The sequence below is a fragment of the Microcaecilia unicolor genome, chromosome 3, assembly GCF_901765095.1.
Source record: "Microcaecilia unicolor chromosome 3, aMicUni1.1, whole genome shotgun sequence".
In the NCBI taxonomy this organism is placed as follows: domain Eukaryota; kingdom Metazoa; phylum Chordata; class Amphibia; order Gymnophiona; family Siphonopidae; genus Microcaecilia; species Microcaecilia unicolor.
In genome coordinates, this window is record NC_044033.1 from 115912770 (window position 1) to 115931274 (window position 18505).

General features: G+C 42.3%; 1 protein-coding gene across 3 annotated transcripts in view; it reads left to right on the top strand.

Annotated features, from left to right (window-relative positions):
* The first annotated feature begins 4643 nt into the window (after window positions 1-4643).
* PLCB1 (phospholipase C beta 1) overlaps window positions 4644-18505 on the top strand; it is a 1287346-nt gene continuing 1273484 nt past the window's right edge. For all 3 annotated transcript variants that reach the window (XR_003941444.1, XM_030196316.1, XM_030196317.1), the window contains exon 1: window positions 4644-5091. Coding sequence is in view for 2 of the 3 variants with exons in the window: in XM_030196316.1 (XP_030052176.1) it covers window positions 4993-5091 (99 nt within the window). In the remaining variant the exon portion in view is untranslated. The remainder of the gene's footprint in view (window positions 5092-18505) is intronic.

Here is an 18505-nt window from a genome sequence, read left to right on the forward strand (position 1 = left end):
GTCCTCACAGGACGTTCCCACGAAGGGGCGGGGAAACCCGTATTATCGAAACAAGATGGGCATCCATCTTTCATTTCGATAATACTGTCAGGGATGCCCAAATCTCAACATTTAGGTCGACCTTAGAGATGGTCATACCCAGTTTTCAGCAATAATGGAAACCGAGGATGCCCATCTCAGAAATGGCCAAATCCAAGCCCATTGGTCATGGGAGGAGCCAGCATTCATAGTGCACTGGTCCCCCTCACATGCCAGGACACCAAATGGGCACCCTAGGAGGCACTGCAGTGGACTTCAGAAATTGCACCCAGGTGCATAGCTCCCTTACCTTACATAAGTGCATAAGTATTGCCATACTGGGAAAGACCAAAGGTCCATCAAGCCCAGCATCCTATTTCCAACAGTGGCCAACCCAGGTCTATGGACTTTTCCTTTAGGAAGTCATCCAAACCTTTTTTTAAACTCCGCTAAGCTAACCGCCTTTACCACATTCTCCGTTGAGTGAAGAAACATTTTGTCCGATTCGTTTTAAATTTACTACATTGTAGTTTCATCGCATGCCCCCTAGTCCTAGTATTTTTAGAAAGCGTAAACAGATGCTTCACATCTACCCATTCAACTCCACTCATTATTTTATAGACCTCTATCATATCTCCCCTCAGCCGTCTTTTCTCCAAGCTGAAGACCCCCAGCGGCTTTAGCCTTTCCTCATAGGGAAGTCGTCCCATCCCCTTTATCATTTTCATCGCCCTTCTCTGCACCTTTTCTAATTCCACTATATCTTTTTTGAGTTGTGGCGACCAGAATTGAACACAATATTCGAGATGCGGTCACACCATGGAACAATACAAAGGCATTATAACATCCTCATTTTTGTTTTCCATTCCTTTCCTAATAATACCTAACATTCTATTTGCTTTCTTAGCCGCAGCAGCACACTGAGCAGAAGGTTTCAACATATCATCAACAACGACACCTAGATCCATTTCTTGGTCCGTGACTCCTAACGTGGAACCTTGCATGACATAGCTATAATTCAGGTTCCTCTATCCCACATGCATCACTTTGCACTTGCTCACATTAAACGTCATCTGCCATTTAGATGCCCAGTCTCCCAGTTTTGTAAGGTCCACTTATAATTTTTCACAATCCTCTCACGATTTATTGACTTTGAACAACTTTGTGTCATCAGCGAATTTAATTACCTCATTAGTTACTCCCATCTCTAGGTCATTTATAAATATGTTAAAAAGCAGCGGTCCCAGCACAGACCCCTGGGGAACCCTACTAACTACCCTTCTCCATTGAGAATACTGGCAGGTATCCATGACTTGAATTGGTCACTCTGAAAAACAGGATACTTATTACAGGGCTTGACGGACCTTTACTCTGAACCACTATAGTAATTCTTAGTTTCACTAAGGCACTCATTTTTGAAGCAGAAGGCTGTCTTAAAATAGCCAAAAAATGGTCCATTGCCCAAAACATCCAAATCACAATTTTTGAATGGTAGAATTTGAATGCTCCCAAATAGCAAGGGGGCATGTTGTGGGTATGTTTAGGGCAGGACTAGGGAGGGCCCAAATTTAGGACATCCAGCAGCGATAAATGAAGAAACATCCAAGTCAAGAAAGGAGGGTGTCAAAAGTTAGGCCTGTTTCAATCACATCCAGGGTACAAAAAGGTGCCCTAGCTGACCACTAGAGGGATTAACGCATGACCCTTCATGAATCTCCCATTGATTACTGTCCCCTCAATCATCCCTGAAAGGGAAACAAGGCTCCCTGACGATATTAGGTATTAAGGGCATTCTGACTACAGTAGAGGTCTGAAGAGTAGCATAATGGTCAGTGCAGTAGCCTGTACAACAGGTTCAAGTCCCCCTTCAACTCTTTCTTTTTAAAACTTGTAAATTGTGAGCCCTCCAGAAACAGAGCTGTACCTATAGACACCTGCAAGCCTGAGGGTTATCCTCATTCAGGTTTAATAGGTATTTCCCTGTCTCTGGAGGATTCACCATTTAAAATGAGTTGCAGTAGAATATGAACCTGGGAGCCACTGCACTGACCACTAGGCTGCTCTTCTGCACTGAAATGATGTCTGTGTGGCCATTTTGTACAAATGTCCTCCCTGTTTTTTTGGCTTTCATAATTTGGATGTTTTATTTTGGAAAATGGCTGTTCATTTTGGATGTTCGCATATATTTCTGAATGAAACTCCAATGTTTTTTTTTTCTGTTCAAAAATGGCTGTGAGATTCACGTTTTGTTTTGGACATTATGAGCAGGGCATCCTATTCCTGACATTCTTTCAAAAATGCCCCTCTGCATATCAGAAGAAAACAAAATCCAAGATGAGATACAGCAAATAAATCAACCACTGGGTGTGGACTTTATCATACTTTAAGTTTGATAAGGGAAGGGATGTTTGAGTTGGCTTTTTTTCACTATTAGCTTACTTCAGAGATGGGGATCCCACCTTTCCTATTGCTCCCCCTTCCTCTCCCCCACCCACTTACTGAAACTTCTTTTATCTCCCTTAACCCTTATCAATAATAGCCAGTACAACTGAGTGCTATAAACAAAAGGCCACAACTTATTTACTGTAAAAAAAATTTACCCTGAGCTACATCAAAGCATCCAAATGATATTTTAGCACCCCCAAACCACTCAATCCCTCAGCAAAGTGGTGTAAAGTGTCCATGGCCCCGCCTCAGCCCAACAAGGGCCTGTGGTGCTGGCATGTCCCTCCATGCCTACTTTTTACTCAGGTCACCTGACCCTTTGATTACCAATCAGCTCTACCCTCTGAGCCTGAGTCCCTCTAGCTCAACTTCCCACCTGCTGTGACATAGGCCTCAACTGTCTCCGCTGAACCCTGTCACCTACCGCAGTGAGGTGGGCAGCAAAGCTGCCGCTGAGAAGTAGGAAAAGCCTTGCACCCTGGAGGTGTTCCACATAAATACCCTCATTCTTGACCCTCCCTTTCTGGAGCTCCAAGTCTCGCTCCTCCAATCCCCACTGCCCACGGCTTGGCTTACTTTTGAACCACTCTACTGCAAGCCAAGCCGCCAGCACCCTCACCTCTGACCTAGCCCAAATACTCCCCCTTCCCTTTTTCGATGGCCAGAAAAGAGGGCTCCTATCCTTCATTAATAGGGCACTCTCCAGACAGGCTCTCGGACTCAGGAATTTTGGTAAAATAATATTTTCCTACCCCCAGTGATCTTACAGTCTATATTTGTACCTGAAGGACTGGAGAGTTAAATGACTAGCCCAAGATCACACAGGAGCTGCAGCAAGATTTGGCTGCAGTAGGATTTGAAGGCTGCTCTAACCATTAGGTTAGGATTTAATGGCATGACAGCCACCTGATCGTACTTTACTAACCACTGCACATAAGATGGCTGAGCTCTTACAACAGTATTCATAGTATTGACAGCCAAACTTACTGGCAATACATTTGGTAAATTTTGGCATGGGAGCTACAGTAGGTCTGCAGCTGTTAGTGAAGGTGCAGCATCAGCACATAGAGTGAAAGGGGATGCCACAGATGGTAGGGATTTGAATTTTCTTTTCATTGAGTTGTATTTTGTTACAAAGTGCAATAAAGCATGCACTAACACGAAATAACATGGATTATTATTTTTGCTTGTGCATGTTATTTGACTTTTGTGCACATAGCCCAAGCTAAGAGAACAATGCACTCTAAAACAAAAACAATAATCAACAAAATTAAAAGCCAAAAACCCTCTCCTCTAATCTCAAAGAGAGGGTGGTGGTGCAAACAAGTCTATTCACAGAAAACTCCAGAACAACAGAATGATTGAAAAGAAAACGTGAGAACTTATGCTGCCCTGTACCATCTATTTTGTGCCAGATAGGGATTCAGTTAAATAGGGATAATTGGAAGTTAAAGAAAAATTAAATTTTTTTAAGCTGAATGTTTTATTATGTTGTTGAAGATAAAATACTAAAAAGTGGAGGAGTGGCCTAGTGGTTAGGGTGGTGGACTTTGGTCTTCAGGAACTGAGCTCAATTCCCACTTCAGGCAAGGGCAGCTCCTTGTGACTCTGGGCAAGTCACTTAACTCTCCGTTGCCCCAGGTACAAATAAGTACCTATATATATAAGCTGCATTGAGCCTGCCATGAGTGGGAAAGCACGGGGTACAAATACAACAACAAAAAAACTAGTGTCATAGAAAAGAACAGTTTTACTGTGCAACAACAAACTCCCAATAAACCGTCTCTTAACTTTGATAATATTGGTGATAATATTGACGTATTATCGATTCTCTGGGACAGGGCACTTACTGGGGTGGGTTTCATAATATCATTAAATCAGTTAAAAAAAAGAATGGGAATTTTTTGGGGGTAGTCACCTTATTTCATGAAACTTTACAGCGGGAGCCGTTTTTGGGAAGAAGAGAAGACGGTGGTGGTAACTCTCTGCTGTACCGTGAAATCCGCCAGACAAGACGAAACTTGGAAAGCAGGGGAGAAGTGCAGTGCCTGCGCGGGAGCGGTAGGTGTCGCTGCGCCCTGCGGACAAAGCTGCGCTCGGCGTTCAGGGAGGGACTGAAGGAGCCGGTGCGCCGGCGTGTGTGTGTGTGTGTGTGTGTGTGTGTGTATGCGTGACACTGTGTGGCTGTCGATGTGCAGCGCTTTCCGTGGGAGGTGGACCGCACGGGGGAGGAGGAGGACAAGGACGAGGCGTGCAGAGATCGGCGCAGCCCCGGCTCGCCTTTCCTCCGCCTCTTCGTGCTTTTCTCACCCCGCGGTTTGTTTGGGTTGTTTTTTTTTTTTTTCTCCTCCTTCTCTGATCCACCGCATCCGTTTGGCTTTACGCCCTGCCTGCCAGCGAGGACACGGGAGCATCGGCCACCCCGGCGTGGGATCCCGCTGCAGTTTTAAGGGAAAGCACTTGGAAAGATCGCTTGGTTTCCCCCCCTTTGCTCTCGATCTCGCCACTGTGAAGCATAAATGTGTGTAAATGGCTGGGGCACAGCCAGGGGTTCATGCGCTGCAGCTCAAACCCGTCTGCGTCTCTGACAATCTGAAGAAAGGCACCAAGTGCATTAAATGGGATGATGTAAGTATGTCCGTGCTTTGTAGAAGAGAGAAAAAAAGGCTAACTAAAGCCGCTATTCGAAACGTGGGTCCAAATCGTTCTGCTTGTTATGAACTGCAGATGCTGGCTATTGAAAGAAGTAGCAGCCGTTCTGTTACCATCATGGTTTGCTGTCAAGTATGGAATGATGTTGTTGCAAAACCTGGTGGGGGTATTAAGAGCTGGCGGTAATGTAACATTTCTCAGAAGCTTGCACAATTACCATAGTGTATCCATCCAAGGAGTAAGTCTGATTAAGCGCTGTTGGGTTTTTATTCTTATCTTAAAGTACGTTGGTTGGAGACTACATTTTCAGAAACCTGAGCCGTGGGCATTCAGAGAGCTGTGGTTTAAAATATGATTTCCTTTACAGAGGGGGGAAGGGGGCGTGGAATAGTTAAAAGTAAGTCTTTTTTCTTGAATCGGCATGTTCTCACGCATGAGATTTAATTAGGGATGATAAATCGTATGTTGAACTGTCCAGACTGTAGTTGGAAGCCGGGAAGCTACAGGTTGGAGACGGGAAGAACAATGGGATTTTTTCCCCCCTCCTGAGTTTGACAGCTACACTGTTTAGGGCGACTGGTTTGTGTAGTTCCCAGGGAATCCTAAAGTTTTTGCCTGAGGAGTGGAGAGAGAAACCCGTGCCTTTAACATTCGTCAGGCTGAACCGTCTGCAAAAGCTTGAATGTCCTTGTCTGAGATTCAGGCAGGCAGTGCTTGTCCATCACACTCGCAACCCAGGGCTTAGCTTTCAGCTCTTGACACAAACTGGCTACTCTCCGAAGTCTACAAAGGATGAATTAGTGCAGGTTTGCCCCAGTTTTTGCTCCGGGATAAAACTTTCTCTCAACATATCAAACACCCCTCGCTTCCCATCCCCCCCCCCCCCCCCCCCCCATTATTTTCCGTGGAAAAAACAATAACACTGCCCTGTAATGTATCAGCATAAGGGCCAACTCTGTGGGCGCTGAGCACCCCAAATATTAAGCAAGCTCCTGTATTTGTGCCCAGGGAAGGGTTACGTGTGTCCCATTGCAAAAGCCAGAGGAAATCGTCAAGGTTGAGTCTTTTCTCCGTTCTAGCGATTTACACGTGCTGTCACTGTGTACTTGGACAATGTCCAGACGAAAGATCACCGTCCACGCTCACTTATCTCGGATCTGTAAAGACTAAATGGAACCAATTATAAACATGAGCTGCTTCTGTTAGGTACTTGCAAGAGTTTTGCAGCGAGCCCAGAATACGATGGGAAAATGTACCCTGCTATAATGTGGTTCTGCTTGACATATTAACCAGAATTGAATCCAATTTAACGTGAGATTAGCAATGGTTTAATATTAATCCATCCCCGCCCCCACACGCACATAACGTGCGCAATAATTTAACATTGTAGATAAAAGTAATAGGCTTGAAGTTTTTCACCTGTGTTTAACTACTTTCATTTTCAGACTTAGTGTAGACTTGTCCAATTTATGTGGCGGAAATATCATTAACTTTTTTTTCTAGTGCGTTTCTGCTACCCCCGTTAGGTGTTTTGTTTTCCATCTGTAAGTTTTATCTGATGGTTGACTGAGCTACTTCTGTCTATTTAATGTTGGTATGAAGTAGATCCCAAGTGAGTTACAATACCTATAGTGAAGAATGCAGGCTTGCAGGAATTACTATTTCAATCTTCTTTTCATGGGTAACAATAACACTATGACATCAAGTAAAGACATGCTGATGGACAGCTTATAGACGCCACAATACAAATAAATCTACTTTTTAAGAAACCCCATGCTATGTGTCTGTAGTTTGTCTTTTGTCTCCACCTACAGCTTATCTTTCAAAGATCATCTTTCAGTACACACATCAAAATATCTGGAGTATTTTTACAGTCTGATCTCTTCACAATTCCACAAAACTGAATTCATCCTCAAGGATTAAACTCACCACGAATCGCCTAATTCATTCCAGTGAAAGTTGCCGTTTAAATTGCAGGAGGTTTAATTTGGGGGTTCATTCTTCCCTGCCATTATATTTGAATCCTCAGATTCCAGCAGCTTGGCCCACATACGTTTAGTGGCTTGAGGCACGTTTAAGCTGTCGCCGTGGGGCAGGCGCAGGCTTCCATTCCTCCATACTAGAAGTCAAAGACTTTATCATGTGTCTGCTGCATTTTTTTGCAATGTAAAAACAAATGTATTTAAGGAGACCACTGGGACATTATTGCGACTTCATTTACAACCTTGAAGGCCTTTTTCGCCATCTGAGATGATGGCTGCCACCCCACTGCCCGCAATTTAGAAAACTGCTTTTAAAAAAAACAGTGCATCTGCAGCCACACGAGCTCTACAGGTTTTGGGCTGTAGCCAACTGATAAAGACCAATCAACCACAATAATTCCAAATTAAACACAGTTCAATACTTCATGTCACGTACATTTCCCCTGTTCGTGGCTCCTGCCAGGCTTCTTTTAGAGACAGAAGGTTTGATGGGCATTGCGGCCTTTTTTTTTTTTTTTTTTTGCTGTGCGGAAGGAATCCATGAAAAAGGCAATCTTGTGAAAATAGATCAAGAACTGTCTCGAGGCGTTATGTCACCAAAACCACCCAGTTAGATACAATTACTCAGGAATATCATTTTATCACTTTAACAAGAAAGAACACACAGGCTCACACTGAGAGTGATAAAATCCCAGTTACAGTTGATTCCGGATACTTATCTCTTTTGACAACTTTGCCTGAAGTAACTGACTGATGGGGCACAGCCTTCTGTGAAGATCGACCTTATCACCACACCAACTGAGTTTGGACGTTTCATTGCACGGGGTGACTGTAATACTAATAATGTTAATAAAATCGACTTTCCTTTATTGATTAGCAATACCTTTTGTCAGTTCCCATTAAGCATACATGAAATGCAGTACAATAACTGTGCTGTTGGAATACACAGGATTAGTTTAAAGTTGCTGGAGAATAGCAGGCAAGGAGGAGTATATTTGGCTGTGCAATATTTTTCATACGCTATTTTTCTGTACCATGGCAACAGGTGCAGATCATACAACAGGAGAAGCAGAGTTCTGTTTCAAGCTTTGCTTGCATAAGCTGTTGGAAGATGAACATTTTCAGATACACACAGCCAAATTAAAAATATTGTGCTCCATCGTATGCTGTGCTGCATTTGGGGGTTAATATTTTTAATGCTGTTGTAAAAATGCTGCAGGTAAAACACAGCGATTGCTAGATGTCTGGAGGAAAAAGTTTCGAGTGCTCTTTGCTCGGTTGGTCTTATTGCTGAATAGGTGATTCACGATGCCTGTTGCTTTCTCTGAGAATATGAAAACTGAGGTTCATGTTTCAGAGTTAGCTGTTGCAGTAAACGTGTCAGTTCTGCTCATGACAGCTGCTGCAATAAATAGAAAAAGAAAACAAGTCTGTGAAAATGCAGATTAAATTGCATCAGATTTGGGGGGTTAACTATTATGTTACAGGACCTGATAGGGAACCTTAACCACGTCGGAGATTTTTTTAATAGTACCTGAATCAGATTTCCAAGGCGTTATAGCATTCATTTTGTGGACAAGATAATTCTTACCCTGATACAACAAAGGCATTTGCTTGTTGGTGGTGTTTTCATGGTAGACTGTGAGTCACAGATGGAATGATTTTCAGAGAGTGTTGCGGCAAGTGTCATCTGAGCTTGTTTTAAGCCTTTTTGTTTTTAAGACATGCAATCGTTATCGCCTCAGAACCAATTTGCAAATAAAAATGTTTGCACCCTTATTTCTGCAAGAGAGTAGAATATTATGTAGTCTAGCTGGTATTCAATAGCACTTATTCCTCACTTGTAACTCTGTATATACATAATTGTCTTGGGTACATTTGATTTTAATTTGAATCCAATTAGAATTGTACTTTCTAACGATATGTGAGATATGACCTTATTTGGAGTTACCTTGGAAACCACTAAGCTCTCAAGCATTTGCTCACTGTAATTGTTTAGTAAAACTATGTTTGTTTGTTTTTTTGGATGTGCTCATGTGAATCGCTCCCAGAGCAGAAGAGTGCGTTAAATACAGAGATTTCTTTTAACAAGGCTGATACTACCAACCTGTACATTTGATATGTGGAACGCATGTGACTACTCAGGCCTGGGATCTCTGATTTTCTGCAACAGGAAGTATTTTAAATGAATGGGAAAAAGTACAGGTAAACACAGCAATCCACGTCAAATTAAAATAACACAGGGTCACTTAGGGGTCAGGGTTTCTCAACTCAGTCTTCGGACACACCCAGCTAGTGAGGTTTTCAGAATATCTGTAATGAATATTCATGAGTGATTTGCATGCATTAGCCCCACTGTATGCAATTCCATCTTGTGCATATTCAAAACCTGACTGGCTAGGCGTTTGGGACCACTATTTTCTGTCTGTATTATGCAGTTTTGGTACTACAAATTTTAAATGATATTTTCTTGACAGAACAGATATTGGGAATTAAAAGAACATAGCTTTATTATTTTCATAGTTCCATTACAGAGTTTTATATGGCTAGCTCTGTTTTGATAACTTATTTCATTGATTACTAGGAGTGTGCATTCATTTAAAATAACATGGCAACCCCATAATTGTATATTTTTTCTTGTGTGGGAAAGAGTGCATTCTTCATGATGAGTGTGCACTATTGCCTGCGTGCATTAGAAGTTAGGCACACTGTTACAGAATACGCTTAGCGAGCTGTGCGTATAAATTCTAATTATTGCCGATTAGTGTTCATTATTGCTTGTTAAGTGTTGTTATCAATGCTAATTAGCTTTGCAAACCAATTAAGTTATGTGTGTTGTTATAGAATATGCCTCGATTTTTGCGCAGATCTCTAGGCGCACTATATAGAATCCAGGGTATAACTGGCATCTTGGTATTTAGTGCATTCTATTTTTTTGTGTGCACCTTTGTAAAAGGGGTCCAAAGAGTGCACATTATTGCCCCCCCCCCAAAATGGGGGGTGGGGGAACAGAACAAAAATTCCCATAAATGACACAGGAAACTAAGCAAACTAAAAATCTTTATTGATTACAGGCTTCAGGGTTTACAGAGTTACTAAAATCAGGCCAAGGAGTTAGGGAGCCCTAGAGTCGGACAAAGAACTTATAGGCATATGCATTTGTTTGAAAATCAAATTAAAAAAAGGCTTTTATTTCATTTTCAAATGATATAAAATAAAGCCATCACAAAATATTTCTTTTACTTCATTTTTATTTCATTTCCTTTTGTCATTCAACACTGTCCCCTAATTCTATAAAGTTATGCACCCAGCTCTGCAACTAGAGTGCAAAGTTGCATGTGCAATATATTTAATAAGGTCTGTTACACACATCTTAATGAGCTGCTAATTGGCATTAATGATCAATGATTTGCTATAATTGGTGTGAATTGGCATTAATTGGCAGTAATTAGCAGAGCACGGGCAGATCAGGGGCATTTCTGACAGTTGCATGCACAGGCTATTGCAGCCCAGGGGCGTAGCCAGACCTCAGCGGGAGGGGGGTCCAGAGCCCAAGGTGGGGGCATATTTTAGCTCGCCAACACCCCCCGCCGCCGACCCTCCCTGCCACTTTCAACCCCTCCCCCACTGCCACCGCCGACCCTCCCCCGCCACTTTCGACCCCACCACCACAAGGTACCTTTGCTGGCGGGGTCCTCAACCCCCACCAGCCTTAGTCTTCTTCAACGCTGGTCTCTGGCGCATTCGCTGATCTGTTCCATGAGTCCTGATGTCCTGCACATCCCTTTAAGTGAAACTGAGCAGGATGTGCTGCTGGACGTCAGGACTCACAGCACAGATCAGCGAACACACCAGAGACCGGCACTGAAGAAGACTTTGGCTGGCGGGGGTTGGGGACCCCCGCCAGCAAAGGTGCCTTGTGGCGGTGGCGGCGGGTCGAAAGTGGTGGGGGAGGGTCGGCAGTGGGTCAGCAGTGGGGGGTGTTGAAAGTAGAGGGGGCAGGACTAAATCTGTGGGGGCCCACGCCCCTGTGGCCCCACCTAGCTGCGCCTCTGTTGCAGCCATTCCCAACCCAGTCCTCGGAGGACACCTAGTCCCATCCTGTTTTCAGGATATCCACGATGAATATTCATGAGTTAGGTATGCATTCACTGCCTTAATTGCATGCAAATCTATCTCATGCACATTCATTGTGGATAGCCTCAAATCCTGATGGGACTAGGTGTGCCCCGAGGACTGGGTTGGGAATGGTAGGGTTATAGAATACCTATATTTACATGCCTGTCTAAAGTTGCAAGCATTTATACCAGCCATTTGACTAATGTTAGGCGCATAAATGCAGACTTACCTTAATATTCTATAAAAACAATTATACACAGAATTAGCATTATAGAATTCCTGCTTAGCATGCAGTATTCAGGCACCAAACTTTAGGCGACCTTTTAATCAAATCAAATCAAATCAATTCTTGTATACTTCTAATCTTTCCAGGGTTCAGTGCAGTTTACATTCTAGGTGAGACAAAAGCCGATAACATTAGTGTGAGGTATGAGAACAATTAGAGACCACTGGTGTAATGCATGAGACCAGAAACATTATAGCAACGGATAATGGATGATACTAAGAGATAGAAGTCAATGGATTGTTATGAAGAAGTCTTTGGGAAGAGAAAAGGTTTTTAGCCTTCCGGTCGGCTCTCTCTCCCTGTCTCTGGGTTCGAGCCGCAGCACTGCAGGTAAGGAAGGAAGTTGGAACACTCTGGTGTGCACATGTAAGACTTGTCTCTGATTCACTGGCACTGTGTGCTGAGAGGTCACCACATGCATGTGCCAGTAGGTCAGGTGACATCTGATGCTCCTGCCTGTGTCAGAGCTGAGGTCTGCGCATCAGCCCGGGAGCAGAGAGGATTAATAGTAACATAATAAGTGACGGCAGACAAAGACCTGAACGGTCTATCCAGTCTGCTCAACAGTCACACTCATTTAAGAATTATCCCCTGTATGTTTACTGTTCAACAAAGTATGGAGCCAGTGGGGTATGGGGAAAGGAAGAGGACCAATCATTTGCAAGTAGGTTTTCAAGCAGCCAATTCCAGCTAGTCTCAAACTGAATTAAAACAGAAGCTGTCACAGCCACCATTTTCAGTCAGCTACTTGTGAGAATTTTCAGAGAGTGAAGAAACAAGGCAAACCAGTATCTCTAGCCTTACATCATCCATGCCAGTTCACTTTGGGAGTAGATGAGGTGGTGTTCCACATCATTGTCCTGGGACAAGAGGCAGGTAGCATAGACAGTAGTGTCATGGGACATCACTAAAATAATTTATTTATTACATTTGTACCCCGCACTTTCCCACACACAGCAGGTTCAATGCGGCTTACATAGTAAATAGAATTACAGAGTCTTGTAAGGAGAATATTACAAACTGTAATAAACATAATAATAGTAAGGTTTTAAGAATATATGAATTGGATATGGGAAGGTAAACAAAGATAGGATGGCAAAAGGAAAGGCGATTGGGAGGGGTATGGTATAGGAAAGATGGAGAAGGAAAGACTGGGGGATGAGTATAAGGAGATTGGGAGACAAGGTCAAAGGTATAATCGGTGTCAGAGTCAGTGTCAGTGTCAGAGCAGGAGTTGTGTAGATGGGCTGATAAGATTAAGTTGGGTCGTAAGGGTAAGCTTGCTTGAACATAGTAACATAGTAAATGACGGCAGAAAAAGACCTGCACGGTCCATCCAGTCTGCCCAACAAGATAAACTCATATGTGCTACTTTTTGTGTATACCCTACCTTGATTTGTACCCTGTCCTCTTCAGGGCACAGACCTTATAAGTCTGCCCAGTACTATCTCCGCCTCCCAACCACCAGACCCGCCTCCCACCACCGGCTCAGGCACAGACCAATGCCCTGTTTAGCATGAATTTGCATGCTCACTGCATTCAGAGCTGGCGAATGCGTTATTACACATGCTTGTCAGCTCTGATCATTGGGCGGGAGCAAACAAGGGCACTGGTATGGTGCAATTGGCCTCTAGTGCCCGCATTTGCTTCTGATCATTGCGGCATCAGGAATCAGTTCATGAAGTACTTTATCAAATGCCTTCTGAAAATCCACATACACAATATCAACTGGCTCACCGTTAACCATGTTTGTTCACCCCATCAAAGAAATGTAGATTTGTGAGGCTTGAAGAGATGTGTCTTCAACATTTTCCAGAAGGGTATATAGTCATTAATTGTTCGGATGGATCTTGGTAGAGCATTCCAAAGCTGGCTGCCCAAAAAGGAGAAACTGGATGCATAGTAAGATTTGTATTCACCTGGGATGATTTGTAATATGAAGCTAACAACGACAGCAGCTACTTAAATTCCACATGTTCTACCACCTGTAGGGGCAGGTGGTAGAACATGTGGAATTTAAGTGGCTCCTGTCATTGTTAGTTTCATATTACAAAGATCCCTCCAGAATAACTATTAGCAGATGCATGATCTTCATTTTGTGCACTTAGTGTGATGCCTGGATGCAGGTACAGCTGGCCAAGGTAGCCCAGATTGTAAGCTCTTTGAGCAGGGACTGTCCTTTTATGTTAAATTGTACAGCGCTGCGTAACCCTAGTAGCGCTTTAGAAATGTTAAGTAGTAGTAGTAGTAGTAGTATATTCAATGTATTAAAAAAAGCAGATGGAAAGGCCAAATGATAGCTGGCATTATTAAAAAGTGAGGTGAAGGAGGATATTATTTATTTATTTTATTTATTCATGACATTTATAGCCCACATTAGCCCAAAATAGACTGAAGTTCAATGTGGCTTACAAACAAACAATATTAGAGCTAAAAGAGCATCCTTCCAAAAATGGAAGAAGGATCCAACTGAAGATAGTAGGAAACAGCACAAGGAACGCCAAGTCAAATGCACAGAGCTGATTACTACTACTACTTAACATTTCTAAAGCGCTACTAGGGTTACACAGTGCTGTACAGTTTTAAAAAAAGGCAAAGAGAGACTTTGTATAAAAAATAAAAATTGTGTTTCCGAGGCAAAAGCACACACACATACACAAAACATTTTTAGGTATATTCAAAGCTAGACTCTAATATAAGAATCAGTTAACCACTAGATAATTGAGGGGTAGAACAGGCACTCGTGGGGGGGGGGGGGGGGGGGGGCAAGGTCATAGTGGAGAAAGTAGATGAATTCTTTGCTTTAGTCTTCACTGAGGAAGATGTGAGGGAGATACCCATTCCAGACATAGTATTTAATGGCAATGAGTCAGAGGAACTGAAACAAATTTCTGTTAACTTGAAAGATGTAATATGGCAATTTGACAGTAGCAAATCACCAGCACCAGATGGTATACATTCTAGAACACTGATAAAACTAAAAATGAAAATTGTAGTCTATTAGTAATTCATAATCTGTCTTTAAAATCAAGTGTAGTAAGAGAAGATTGGAGGGTGGCTAATGTTACACCAATTTTTTAAAAGGGTTCCAGAGGTGACCTGTGAAATTATAGACCAGTGAGCCTGATAGCGCCAAGCAAAATGGTAGAGATGAACAAAATTACTGAACAAATGCATAGGCATGGATTAATGGGACAAAGCCAAGATGGATTTAGCCAAGTGAAATCCTGATTTAGCAGTCTGCTGCTTTCTTTGAAGGAGTGAATAAACATGTGGATAAAGGTGAACTGGTTGATATTGTTTATCTGGATTTTCAGAAGGCATTTAAACAATGTCTCAGGAAATGAAAAAGTTAAGGGAAAGGAGGCAGTATCCTGATGTGGATTAAGAACTGGTTAAAAGAAAATGGAGTAGAGTTAAGTGATCAGTATTTTCAAAGGAGAAGGTCAAATAGTGGAGCTCCCCAGGGATCTGTGCTGAAGCTGCTGCTTAAAAAAAATATTTGTAAATGACCTGGAAACAGGATTAACAATTGAGGTGATCAAATTTGCTGATGAGACAAAGTTATTCAAAGTTGTTAAAATACAAGATGATTGTAAAAAAATTGCAAGAGGACGTTACAAGACTGGGACATGGGACATCCAAATGGCAGATGACATTTGGAGGTACACTCAGTAAATGATGCTAGAAAACTGGGTACTATTTATTTATTTATTTATTGCATTTGTATCCCCCGGATTCTATATACGGCACCTAGATTCTGTGTGGAGGTACGTGCGTGCGTAACTTAATTGGCGTTACAAGGTAATCAGCATTTTTAACAGCACTTAACAAGCAATAACGAGCGCTAATTGGCAATAATTACAATTTATGCATGGAAATCACTAAGCATATTCTATAAAGAACTGTGCCTAACTCGCAAAGTGTGCAGTTCAAAATAAACACGCGTAGCTTAAAAAGTGCATGTTTATGGGCGTATTTATGGGTATTCCAAAATTTCTGTATATAATTAAAGAATATGGGTAAGTACACTGAATGGATTGGGGTGGACCTGGGAGTCACCCTGGAAAAGGCTGTGAGGATATCCAGATGGGCTTCAAGTCCTCCACAGCATGCCACCTATATGACCTATGAGAACAAGGGAATGCCACCTAGAGGCTGATCAAAACTGTTGTTTCAGTTTCAGCCAAATCTGAAACTGCTACCAAAACTGAAAGCTTTTGGCCAAACTTCATCACCTTGTTTCAGCTGAAGTCGAAACCTATACCAAAAACTCAAGTTTGGTTGTGTGAATGTGAACCAGTGAGGACTGCTGGGGACTGTCAGAACTTTGTACCTCTCTGCTAAATCCACAGTATCCAAGCCAGAATATAATAATTTAAATAATGAAAGACCATATTTTACTTCCAAGCAAAATAACCTCCACACATATGGACTGTAGCAAATGAAAACTGAAACTATAAATGGCACAATGGTTTTACAGTGGCTGATTTTGCACCACACTAGGAGTGACAACTGATATCATAACTCCACAGAGACACTAATTCCTAAGGAGCTGCTCATCCCAAATTTAAAGACTTAAATTCCTGCTAAAATTTTGTATCAGAAGCATTTATTTGGAGCACTCTATTTACCATATATACTATTGTGCAAGATTATAACTGCATTCGGACTACTTAATAATCCCAGGTGATCCAGTGGTGTAGTCAGGGCAGGAGCGATGCCACAGTCATGGCAACCATTTTGAGAGCAAAGATTTAATAGACAGGAGTAATCGGGGATTGCTCCTGTTCCAACTACAATCCTAGACTACCAGAGATGGTAAGACAGGGCCTTGGAGGCCTATGGGTGAGGGGGATGTACCTGGGGGGTCCAGGAGGAGGGGCAACTCCTTTTCAGGGAGGATGGAGATAGACAAATGGGACAAAGCACACATTTGTGTCTTCCATCGAAAAAACATAGTCATTTTTGGCCAACACCAAAAACATGGCCAAAAATTAAAATAACCTTTTGGCCAAAACCAGGTAGAAAAAGAATATTGAAACAGTTTTGGCAGTATAACTGAAACCGAAATTCAGTTGGCCTCTAGTATCGTCATCCAGTCTATTGCTCTAATGAACTGGAATGAGGTGCTGGTGGAAGATGTGCAGGAGTGAGAGGTGAATGCAAAGAGGTAGTGGATATGAAGAGAAGAAAGGAACGGTTTCTCCTTGTGGGGCTCTCAGCATTAGTAGCACCCTTGATCTAGCAAGTCCTCCTCATTCCTTATCTGTCAGTATTCATGGTCGCTGCAAGATGGGATCTCCTGACGCAGGTCATAAATTCAGCAGTTGGCAGCAGAGACCTCTACAACTTCAGTGACATGGTACCTTGCAGAACCCATTGAGATTACAGATATGGATTCCTTGGCATTGTGAACACATAAGACTGAACTCACCAAGGTTGCCCAATATTTTCTTTCCTGCTCATCATCCAGAATGTCTAGCACACAGATATTCTCAATGATGGATGCAATTGTAAGTTCACATCTTTCTGGGTAGGCAGCAGAGCTTCATTAGGACTATCCTTTCTCTCTGCTAGAATTTCTTGACTTGTCAGTGGCAGGAGGAGTGATTGCAGAGCTACATTTCATATCTTTGGGGCTTTCTTATCAATAGAGAACACTAATGGCCAAATCTTTGGGGTTTCACCTCCATTGAACCAGTGCCCACATATCTTGCCCTTAGTGCACTTCTGCATAGTTGCCACTCTTACTGCTGCTGCTTGGTCTGTTCCTGCTGCCCTGCCACTTTTGTGGTTCAGTTCCCAGCTCTGTTCATGCCACTCTACTTGCTGCTTTTTTATTCATTGCTGTTGAGTGGTTTGTCCATCTCTTAGTGTCTTTGGGTGTTTCTAACCTAAGTACCTGAGGTGTAAAATGTCTCTGATTCTGAAGCCCTTGTGCTTAGGAGCAAGCATGGCTGTAGTGCTATTCTGTGCCTCTGGCTGTAGAAGGGTGCAGCAAAACGGCTGATCACAAGGACTGAGAAGGCTGATGTAAATGCAAACTTGCTGAAATCACTGGAGAAATATTCAGACTAAGATGGTTTGCTCTCATCCATTGCTTTATTGTTTTCAAATATAGGCATAACACCTAGATATTCTTTCACCGAATTCTCAGTTTTAAAGAAAAATTGAATATCATCCACATAAATATGGTACTGAATTCCCAAACCTTTAATGAAAGAAGAAAAGCATTAAACAAAATTACAGATAAAGCAGACCCTTGAGGAACACCAGTAGCCAACTCAATCATCTCAGATCTATCTTTTTCCTGCACTACACAGTAATGACGTTCTAAAAATGATGAGAACCATTTCCCGACTACTCCTGCAAACCCTATCCCTCTTAACTGCTGAAACAAAATTGAATGATTAATAGAATCAAATACAGCTGAAATATCCAACGAGACTAGAAAAAAATAATCACCCTTATCAAATCCAACTCGAATAAGATCAGTCATAGAAAGCAATAATGATTCTGTATCATGTTCACTCCTAAAACCAAATTGATATTGGTCCAAAATTTGATGTTCATTCACAAACTCAGCTAATTGATATAATACAGCCTTTTCAATCACGTTTACTAAAAATGGAAGTGAGGAGATAGGTCTAAAGTTCTGTACCTTAGAGGCGTCCAACTTTTCATTCTTAAGCAACAGTCTCTCTGAGACCAGTTTAAAGCTTTCTTCAGTAGACTGGTTATTCTGTTCTGGAATATGCTTCATGCCTTCTTTGATATATGGATGTAATCTCTGCATAGCAGATCTTGGAATATCATCCCATGGTCCAAAAAGATGAAATGTCATCAACACCACTGTTGCTGTTGAGTCCTCCATTATCTCCAGGGTGCAGGCTTCTTTGCCATGGATCGAGAAGAAAACTTATTTGCTTTACCCTTTCTACCAGAGCCATGATATCTCTTATTATGTGTTGAGGTGTGGGGTGGGGATGATACCTAACCT